The sequence below is a fragment of the Odocoileus virginianus genome, chromosome 6, assembly GCF_023699985.2.
Source record: "Odocoileus virginianus isolate 20LAN1187 ecotype Illinois chromosome 6, Ovbor_1.2, whole genome shotgun sequence".
NCBI lineage: Eukaryota > Metazoa > Chordata > Mammalia > Artiodactyla > Cervidae > Odocoileus > Odocoileus virginianus.
Window position 1 is genome coordinate 14,889,924 of NC_069679.1, and position 10,405 is coordinate 14,900,328.

Consider the following 10,405-nt stretch of genomic DNA (forward strand, 5'->3'; position numbering starts at 1 on the left):
CTTACCGGTGCACTGGATTCCTGCGCCGACACCCCTGTTCCTCTCGCGCTCGGCGCTCCGCCCTCCAGGAAAGTAGATCCGGCCAGGCAGACAAAAGTTTGGGAGAGAAGTTGAGTCGGTGCTGAGTGTGAGCGAGGGGGGCGGGGGCCGGGGAGAGTGGGGGCTGCCGGGCGAGTCTACGCGTGAACAGATAGACCTGCGGACGGGACAGCTGCGGCCGTAGGCCCTTCTAGCCCCGCTTAACCCCTGATGCGCGGGGGGACGAAACCCCTCTCGCTGGGGGATGCTGCGGGATTCTTGGCGCCGGGCATCCGGACCGCCCGCTAAACCCCTGTGCCTATCCTGTGCCCCTCGGGAACCGGAGTCTGGCCGCAGGGAAAGAGAAGCGGCCGCCGAGACGCTGCAGGGTGCCGGGCGGGGAGGGGGCTGGACGCCCCAGACCCGAGGGCATGGAGCGTTTAGGGGAGAAAGCCAGTCGCCTGCTGGAGAAGTTAAGACTCTCGGACTCAGGCAGCGCGAAGTTCGGCCGCAGAAAGGGTGAATCTAGCCGGTCTGGGTCTGATGGGACCCCCGGGCCGGGCAAGGGGCGCCTGAGTGGGCTGGGGGGACCAAGGAAATCAGGGCCCCGTGGAGCTGCTGGGGGACCTGGGGATGAGCCGTTGGAGCCAGCCCGGGAGCAAGGCCCCTTGGACGCTGAGCGGAACCCGCGCGGCTCCTTTGAGGTGCCGCGCTACGAAGGCTCCTTTCCGGGGGGACCGCCTCCCTCCCGGGCCTTGCCTCTACCTCAGTCGTTGCCCCCCGACTTTCGGCTGGAGACCACGGCCCCAGCCCTAAGCCCCCGCTCCAGTTTCGCCAGTAGCTCAGCCAGCGACGCGAGCAAGCCGTCCAGTCCCCGGGGCAGTCTGCTGCTGGACGGGGCGGGGGCTGGTGGAGCCGGAGGTAGCCGACCCTGCAGCAACCGTACCAGCGGCATCAGCATGGGCTACGACCAGCGCCACGGCAGCCCCCTGCCTGCCGGGCCATGCCTGTTTGGCCCACCCCTGGCCGGGGTTCCGGCGGGCTATTCCTCTGGAGGGGTGCCGTCCGCCTACCCCGAGCTCCACGCTGCCCTGGACCGACTGTGCGCTCATCGGCCCGCGGGGTTCGGCTGCCAGGAAAGTCGCCACTCGTATCCCCCGGCCCTGGGCAGCCCGGGAGCTCTAGCAGGGGCCGGAGTGGGAGCGACAGGGCCCTTGGAGAGAAGAGGGGCGCAACCCGGACGACACTCGGTGACTGGCTACGGGGACTGCGCCGCGGGCGCCCGATACCAGGATGAACTAACAGCGTTGCTGCGCCTGACGGTGGGCACAGGTGGGCGAGAAGCCGGCGTCCGCGGAGAATCCGCGGGGATTGAGACGTCGGGTCTCGAGGAGCCGCCGGGTGCGTTTGTTCCAGAGGCCGCCCGGGCCCGGATACGGGAGCCAGAGTCCAGAGAGGACTACTTTGGTGAGTGAGAGAAGTGGTTAGGGTCGGGAAAGCACCGGTCGCCTCATTCGGCTGCCCGTTTCCCCGACGGCTGACGCTGGGAAGTCGGAGGCAGAGACGCGGGGCTAGGAAAGAAGCAAGAGGAATTTCCCATACCCAGTGGGTTTCAAATGGACCACGGGCATCTTATTCCTGTTAAATTCACCGCTTCCCCCTCCCCACCTCCGCCCCGAAGATCTCGTGAATCCCAGTTTCTCAGGCTTTAGAGCCTGGGTATTTTCGCGGTAGGAGGCCTTGTGGGGGGTGGGGGGCAAATGAGGCGGTGAGAGCAAACCCCCTCGACGGCCGTGCCCCTGCAGGCTCCTGCGTGCCGCGCCCCCACCCGGGCCCAGGCTCCTCCCGCAGGAATTCGGGGAATGCGCGGGTGGGGGGGCGGGGCGGGCGGGCAGCGTGCGTGCCGGCTCCTGCCCGGGCGCTCCAGGTGCCCGCGGGCGGGGCCGGCCGCGCTAGGCTGGGCGGAGGTGGGGTGCAGGGGGTGGGGGAGCTGCTTCCTAACACGCGCGGAGCTCTGGCCGCTGTCGGGGAAATGGAGCCTGGGGGGAGGAAGAAAGCGCTGGACGGAAAGCAGGGACCCTGCTACTGGCTGGCCCCAGTCCTGCTGGCTGCGTGCGTGCGTGGGCATTTAAGTCCAGACCCAGTGGAGTCAGCTTCTATTTTTCCCATCCTCCGGAAGTCAGGGCAGAAGCCTTGGCCACCGGGACGGCATCACCCCTGGATGGCCCTGGATGGATGACGACCGTGTGTAACTGCCAGAAATAACCTGACCATCAGTTTTGGTCATAACCTGCTCAGAATCCTTACTTTTCTGGTGCTGAAGAAACCTGGTCTCTGCCTCTCTTCCGACGCAGTTAACTTCAAGAAATATTAACTATTGTACGACCCAGCTACGGGAGGGTATTGCGGTCTCGAATGATCTTTTAGCCAAGACCCACAGACACACTTCACTATATTAAAAAATGCTGATCTGGTTGCGATAGGAAGTACAGAAAGAAGTGGAGGGCTCACACCTAGGTCTGTGAGCCTGTTCAGTGTTCCCAGCGTCTTCTCACCTTTCTCACCATCCATGTTCATGTGGTAGACCCCAAGCTCTAGAACTCTGGCTGGAAATGTAAATAAGGAGAGGAACTCAGCCAGGGAAGGAAGACTGGGAGGAGGTTCAGAAGCTGCAGGGGCTAAAGGCTGAAAGGGCCCTGCGTAGTTCAACTCTAATCATTCCCTGTTTGCCCCCACCTGAGAAAGCCCAGAGCAGATAACCCTTTGTCAAGGGAGCCTAGGTGACAGGATCCTTTTAGCAGTTTCCTTTTGAGGCCAGGAGACCCGCTGATGGGTGGACAGAAGTCTTCTCAGCTAAGCCATCAGAACCAAGAGTTGCTGGGAGAGAGTGCTGGAGAAATGGCAGGAAGAACTTAGACGTGGATGTTCTAGGTTAGAGGTGGTGAGGTGGACGTGCCTGAGCACTTTGCTCTCATCTTCCCATAATGTCCAAGGCTTGCCCCAAAAGTGGCTCTAACAGGCCCCCCTGGCACTGGGGCAGAGAGCTCCCCTCCCTGCAGAGGGTGGGTGGGGAGGGGCCTCTCTCCCTAGGGGTCAGGTTGCCTCCTCTTGACAGAACCCCCAACCTAACTACCCTCCCACTCCTGCGCCTAGTAGGGGCCCTCTTCCTTGGCTCCAGCCTTGCCCAGCTGCCAGAGGGTGGGTGGGAGCAGGGCAGGCCTGGGCCCATCAGTCGCTGCAGCTGCTGCACGGGCTCCCAAGCCCCTGGGCAAAGACTGGGATGGGCCCCAACAGGCAAGGAGTGTGGCAGTGTGCCGAGGGGGAGAGGTGGGGTGGGGTGAGGGGTGAGGCGGGCCGGTTGGGATCTGCTCCCCAAAGACAAGCCCTGGCCCTCACTCATGGGCCTGGAATTGGGGAGTGGAAGGAGGGAAGAACACACCCAGGAAAGGCGGGTGCCAGAGCCTGGTGTTATGTATCTCAGGGGAGATGTTGGGGAAGAGCAGTTCGGCTTTGCTTCTTCTATTATAGAAGATGACAGGGAGATATTAGGGGTTCTGCCACCCTTCCCCCCTCTTCCTCTGCAACCCTCAGTCCTTGGAACACACCCTGCATTCTCAGCAGCCACCTACCCAGAGGAGTCACACTCACGTGGTCCGTCTGCACAGGGCCCTCTGCTGAGCCACATCCTTCTCACCATCTTTGGAGGCTTAGAGGTATGGAGCAGAGCTCTTTCTATAACTGAACAGCAGTTCGTTTTACAGATGGGGAAACTGAGGTCCTGGAGAGGCTTTCTGGGCCTGGCCTCCTTTCGCTAGGACATTTTTTTCCAGGCTGCTGCTGGGCCCTTATGAACTTGCATCTCTGTCAACACAGTGCCCCAGGGATCAGACCTTGCCTGTTTAGTCTTTTCTCCCCAACAGAAACCAGCATCTGAAAGCCGGGGACCTTTGACTTTCTCCAGTTTTCCACAGTGTTGGGCACAGTGTTTTTGCTTGGCGCTAAATGGATGTTCAGATAATGTCTGTTGATTAATCAGTCAACAAGAGTAAGTCTGTCCAGCCAAGCCCTGGCTGCATCCCATTGACTCGTTCTTCCCAGAATGGAGCCCATCAAACGGAGCTTGTGGCTGGTGGTCTTCTGCCATCAGGAAAGATGGCGACTGCCTGGGCTTGAGCTGGGGGAGTGGGATGTGATGCTGACAAGCTGTTCTCTCTTCTCAGGCACGTGTATCAAGTGCAACAAAGGCATCTACGGGCAGAGCAACGCCTGTCAGGCCTTAGACAGCCTCTATCACACCCAGTGCTTTGTCTGCTGCTCCTGTGGTGAGTGCGGCCCCCAGACCTTCTGGACGAGGCCTGAGGCCTCAAGTGCGGACACACGCATGAGTGCCCAGGGAGAGCAGAATTGTGCCTCTCCATTTGCTGGTCTGGCCTTGGCCGTCTCTCCTGCTTCCCCTGGTCTGTGCGCTACCTGGCTCTCCCGCCGCACGCCGGGTCAGCTTTCTAGCCAGAGTCAGCCCTCCCTCTCTTCGGCCTGTTTCCTTTGCTCTGTTCCTCCTTTCTTCTGCCTTCCTGCTTGCCCAGGCTGGACTCCCTCCCAGCCCTCTGGCCTCTCCTTGGTGGGGCTTGGTCTTGGGCAGCCGAGTTGCCTGGGGCGACAGTGAAAGACTGGAATGTGGGAAGGGTGGGGTGGGCTGGGGGAGTGGGGAGCTGTGGGGGGTGGAGAGGGGGGGTTTTCTCTTGGCTGGTCAGAGTTCAGCCACCTCGCTGGAGTGCAGGCCACCAGGCCATGCCAAGCTGATGACATCACGCTCCAGGAATGCCCGCTGCTGTTAGCTCAGGAGGCCCGCCTGCAGGGGGGTGCTCCCAGTGGCTTCAACTCCCCAGCCCTTCCCTCACCTCCCTCATTACCACCCCCAACCCCCGCCCGTACCCACTCTGATTCCTTTGCTGAACCTTTTAATCTCCTATCTCTGCCTGTCTGACTCCAGCACTCAGCTTTTCTTTCCGCGCCACTCCCAGCCTCTGCCTGACTCCCTTTAGGTTCATCTGTCTGTTTGTCCTTCTGTTTATAGAGCCTCTTCTGGGAATGTCTGTTTCCCTCCTTATACTCCCTTGTGTCTCACAAGTTTCTAAATCAACTTTTTCTGAACCACTGGGGAGAACTGGAAGTGGAGATTTTGATGAGAGGAGGGCAGATATGGGCAACTTGCCCATTCTCCGCCCTCGTCTCATTGCTCCTGATCCTTGATAACTTAGACACCCTGGGACAGTTCCTTGGTGTCGGTTTCATGGGGAATCGTCCAGCTTTGTCTGCTTGCAGAAGATCCTGGGCTGCTGCTGACCCCAGAGACTCTGGGGCCCTCTAAAATTGGGGAAACAGAACAGTCTAGTGTGGCAGGAAAGGGGACCAACTTTGCTCCCAAACAAAGCACTTTGTCCCCAGTGGTTGTTCCAGTATGTCCTGGCCTCCATGGAGCTTATCCCGGGGAGGCAGAGAGGGCTCAGAGGAGAGCTGTGTGGAGGCTCCTGGGTTGAAAGGTCCCAGAGGGCAGAGTCCATGACAGTGTGATTGCGTTTGAACACATTGTATGGCATCTTGTTCAGAGCCCCTGAACCTTGTCCCAAACCTGTGGTGGGCTTCGCTTTCCCAGGTGGCTTCCCGAGCAAGGCCAGACACTGGAGAAGAAGGCACTCGTGTAAAGCAGGGGCATAGAAAACTGGTGAGGAGGCGGGAGCCGGAGAAGTAGTGAGCAAAGGAGAGGGGAATTGGCAGGAATAAGACCAAAGCAAATGGGAATTGCATCAGATGGAGTATTTGTGTGGGGAAGTGGGGCAGACAGCAGTTAGGAGGACAAGCACTAAAGTCCAGGTTTAAGTGAACCATGAAACATCAGAGAGCAGTGACCCCGCCACGGGGATGCCCAGTGCTGGACCCCGGCGAGACTGCAGCGTCTTCTCTGCTGCTTCCAGGGCGGACTCTGCGCTGCAAGGCTTTCTACAGCGTCAATGGTTCTGTGTACTGTGAGGAAGACTATCTGGTGAGTGAGCGGTCCCCTGGGTCTGGAGTTGGTTCCCACGCCTGCTGGGGTCCCCCTCCTCAGGTTGTTCTCAGCCTGTAATTTCCTCCCTTGGTCTTCTCTTCCCAGTTTTCAGGGTTTCAGGAGGCAGCTGAGAAATGCTGTGTCTGTGGTCACTTGATTTTGGAGAAGGTAAGCAAAGTGTCTTCAGCTGAGACTGTGAGGCTGCTGGGCCGAGGGGCGGAATCAGGAACTAAATGGATCCTGAGGAAAAGAGGGGGGAGAAACACATCAGCAATCACTTGCATCCCATTCTTTGCCCAAACAACTGTTTATAGTGGCTTCTCTTTGCCTGTGGGATCAAGTCTGGACTACTCAGCCTGCCATCTAGCCCCTCCCTAACTGCAGGCACAGCCCCGCCCGCCCTCTGCCTGAGCCTGGAGTGTGGGGTCCTGAGTCTTAATCCCCTTTCTGTTCCTGGCTGAGATCAGTTGAAGCTCAGTTTTCTTTTCTGTAAGGAGGAGTTGGTTTGGCTTGGTGGTTCCCACCCTGGCAGCCTAGTAGATCACCTGGGAAGAAGAGAAGAAAATACCAGGGCTGGGTCATCACCAGAGACTGTGGTGAATACTTCTAGGTGGGACCCAGGCACGGATGGGCTTAAAAACCTCCCTGTGTGATCCTGATATGCAGCCAAAGCTGAGAAACACTGGTCTGGATGCTCCCTAAGACGTTTTTCAGGGTTTCTGCATCCATTTTTAAGACTGCTTGGTCCTCCTGGATCACACAGCTGAGGGAGGAGAGCAGGGACTTGGATGAGGTTAGGGGGAGCAGCAGTCATCAGTAGCTGAAGAGCAGAGACTGATTCGCCCACCCCATGAACCAGATCCTCCAGGCAATGGGAAAGTCCTATCACCCGGGCTGCTTTCGATGCATCGTTTGCAACAAATGCCTGGACGGCATCCCCTTTACCGTGGACTTCTCCAACCAGGTGTACTGTGTCACCGACTACCACAAGTGAGTCCGCCCCACGGGGTGTGGTGTGGAACCCAGCTCAGGGAGCCCCCACCTCGGCTCATCTCTGTCCTCTCCCTTACAGAAGCTATGCTCCTAAGTGCGCAGCCTGTGGCCAGCCCATCCTCCCCTCAGAGGTCAGTGTGTCTGGGTTCTCCTGCAGGGCAGCCAGGGCTGCCGCCTCTGGGGAGGGATGGGGAACAGGCTGCCTGGCCTCCATGGGAGGCGGTGGTGCTGAGGAATGCACTCCTCGAAGATTCCCGTGTGACTCTGCTCTCTGGGTCATCACCCTGACCCCAACATCCGGGCCTGGACTTGTCCAACAGCCTCGCTGGGTCCAGGCTTCATCTCTTTTCTCCCAGTCCAGAGAAGGAGACTTTCTCTGAAGTCAAGGTCACCAGCTCCCAGATGTAGGGGCTGGGAAAAGGTGGGAAGAATTCTCAGGGCTGCTAGGAAGGGGTCAGACACGATTTACACTGTGTGTGCCTCGGGAAAGATGCCAAAAGCCTGTGAGGACCCAGACCCTGCAGAGTCTCCTCGTCCCTAGCTTAGCTTACTTACGCTGCATGCCCCTTTCCTCTCTGTAAGGTCTGAGCCCCCAAACAGAAGGGAGGCTCCAAGAGGGGACACATTGCCCTTCTGGAGGTGGCACCAAGAACAGGGTGGGGGAAAGTTCCCAGAGGGTTTGCAAAGGCCATTTCAAAGCTACCGAAGGATGATGTCCTTGGTGGTCCAGTGGTTAAGAATCTGAGCTTCCACTGAAAGGGGCTCAGGTGCAATAGATCCCTGGTCGGAGAAGTTTGATGTGCCCAGCAGTGCAGCCAAAAAAGAAAAAAGCTACAGCTGGAGGCAGAGAGGATCTGGAGGCCTCTGTGTGATCTTTTTTTGGAGGGGGCCAGGTGGGGAGGGTGAAGCTGGGGTTGTCAAGCTGCTTTCATGCCCACGGGGGTGTGCATTCTTCCAGGGCTGTGAGGACATCGTGAGGGTGATATCCATGGACCGAGATTATCACTTTGAATGCTACCACTGCGAGGTCAGTGTTGGGGGCCGGGGCACCCAGAGCTGGAATGGGGCTGGGGGAGTGAAGTCTGAAAACTGCCGTTGTCTGTAGGAGAGGTATAGGCCGTGGGAAACCGGGAAGGTGCTCTGACCCATCTCCAGTCTCTTTCTCACCCTTCAGCCACTCTCTCTGGGCCTGGTTCTTTAGTCCTTTGTAAATCAGGCATCAACAGAATCAAGACTCTTAAAACTAGGTACTCCTGGTAACAGCTGGAAATGGGATCCTGTCTCATTATTTCTGCTGTAGCAGCGACACCTGGTGTCCAGCTGAGGTATTGCCCCCAGGTTTCTCTGGGTGCTCATCCCCTCCAACCCCACCTGCTTTCTTCCAGTCACTGGGAGTTCAGTGCTGCACAAGGCAGACTCCCCAGATGTCCAGGGTTCCCGGGCTGAGCTGAACTAGTGTCTTTCTTTCCTAGGACTGCCGGATGCAGCTGAGTGATGAGGAAGGCTGCTGCTGCTTCCCTCTAGATGGGCACTTGCTCTGCCACGGCTGTCACATGCAGAGGCTCAGTGCCCGGCAGCCCCCTGCCAATTATATCTGAGATGTTGTCACTGCTGCTGCCAACACCACCACTGACAAATTCCTCTGGCCAGTGGGCCCCTCTGAGGCCAGCCAAGGCAAGAAAGGCACTGCAGGCCTGGCAGGAGAGCCCCCTAGGGAGGACCCCAACGGCCAGAGACCCAAAGATCAAGACATTCCAAATGGGGGAGTTCCCTAGTGGTCCACTGGCTAAGACTCGCAGGGGGCTTGGGTTCGAGCCCTGGCCAGGGAACTAGATCCCACATGCCACAGCTGAAGACCCTGCGTGCTGCAGCTAAAGATCCCACGTGCCACAGTGATGATCAAGGATCACGTGTGCCACAGTTAAGACCTGGCACAGCCAAACATAATTTTTTTCTTAGAAAAAAGACATTCCAAATGGATGTGGAGGAGGAGCCCTCTAGTTGCCATGGTAGGGGTGACTGGCCTTCTCCCTGTGTACAGACTGCTGTAGCATGTGACAGGCACATACAGGTGGGTTCCAGTACTTTCTAAAGGTCTGATTCTGGTCTGTATCTCTAGTATGCATTTGTAGGCACACACACACTCTCTTCTTAGTGACTGTTACACTTGGTTCATTAGAAGTAGCTCAGCTCTCTGGACCTGCTGCCTCTCAGAGGGAACCAGGATTACCCACTGCAACTCCCAAGCTCTGAGGTTCTGGGAGCCAGAGAGGCAAAACTCTTGGTTCTAATGTTTGGCTAGACCTCTTAAAAGCAGTTCACTGAAAGTTTACTTAAAGTTCACTTCTCTTAATGATCAGGTTGCCAAAAACTGAGTTCCCTTTTGGGTATTTTTATAGCCATTTAGTTGTTCTGTTCTGTTCTTGGGTATTTCAGATTTATATCTTTTCATCTAAGAGTACTCTTGAGTTATCAGCAACAAAAATTTATCAGATTTGCAGCACTTTGTAAATGATTGGATTGCTTCTTACCTTTGTGGATAATATCTTTTTCTGTGTTAACCTACTTTTCAAACATTAAACAAATTTGTTTTTTAATTTTTTGACCACACCATGTGGCATGTGGGATTAGTTCCCCCACCGGGGATCAAACCCGTGCCCCCTGCATTGGAAGCTCAGAGTCTTAACCAATGGACCACCAGGGACATCCCAAACTTTTTTTTTTTTTTAAGTATAAAGTTTCCAGCAATAAATATAATTGGTACAAACATTTCATGTATCATTTTTTTTGTGCTTCTTAATCCAATATTCTTTTCCAACTTAGATGCCTTGAAAAATACAACAACTCAATGTGATTTTGATGCCTAGGTCTGTCTACTACATTCGTTCTATTAAAAGGCCAATCAATATATTCTCAACAAACAAGCATGTGGCCTATTCAGTTGACTAACAAAGGTTGTACAGACAACAGCAATAGAAAGTGAAAGGGTGAAGGAAGATGCTGGTTTTCTTTGCAATTTATACTTGCCTCCTGGGCCTTCATAAGCTTAGGTGACTTTCCCCAGTACTAGCAGTTTGTAAGTTAGGGGACCAGCATTCACATTCGGTGTATTCACCTGACTCTAGAGTCTGCTGCACATACTGTGTTGCTTTACTGGTCAAATGATAGTTGGTTGCTCTGGATTGTGACAAAGTAAGGGGACATATCAGGCATTTCTCAACTTCATATTAAAATGGCCCCAATTGCATTTGTAAGGGAGTTTAGAAGAGCACGTGAAACTAATGACAGAAGTGGTGGAATCAAGCACTCTCTCGAGAGGTTGATAAATAAGATGAAAAACCTGCTGATGGC

The 10,405-nt window shown here is 56.1% G+C and overlaps 1 protein-coding gene and 1 long non-coding RNA gene across 2 annotated transcripts; one reads left to right on the plus strand and one right to left on the minus strand.

Moving 5' to 3' along the window:
- Positions 1–139: 139 nt before the first annotated feature.
- AJUBA (ajuba LIM protein) lies at positions 140–9,823 on the plus strand. Its single transcript, XM_020909518.2, has 8 exons — positions 140–1,485; positions 4,239–4,340; positions 5,991–6,058; positions 6,167–6,229; positions 6,921–7,051; positions 7,134–7,185; positions 8,013–8,081; positions 8,527–9,823. Exons 1-8 carry the CDS (start codon positions 450–452, stop codon positions 8,650–8,652), a joined length of 1,647 nt encoding a protein of 548 aa, XP_020765177.1. The 5' UTR covers positions 140–449; the 3' UTR covers positions 8,653–9,823.
- Positions 2,452–4,248, minus strand: LOC139035584 (uncharacterized). The gene is made up of 2 exons (XR_011488190.1): positions 3,648–4,248; positions 2,452–2,624 (listed from the first exon to the last, which is right to left on the minus strand). It is a non-coding gene; the product is annotated as an uncharacterized lncRNA (long non-coding RNA).
- Positions 9,824–10,405: the final 582 nt, after the last annotated feature.

Coding starts and splice junctions, on each gene's coding strand:
- AJUBA (XM_020909518.2), top strand. CDS start 450: ATGGAGCGTTTAGGGGAGAAAGCCAGTCGCCTGCTGGAGAAGTTAAGA. Junction 6,059..6,166: donor ACTGTGAGGAAGACTATCTG/GTGAGTGAGCGG, acceptor TTCTCTTCCCAG/TTTTCAGGGTTTCAGGAGGC. Junction 7,186..8,012: donor AGCCCATCCTCCCCTCAGAG/GTCAGTGTGTCT, acceptor GCATTCTTCCAG/GGCTGTGAGGACATCGTGAG.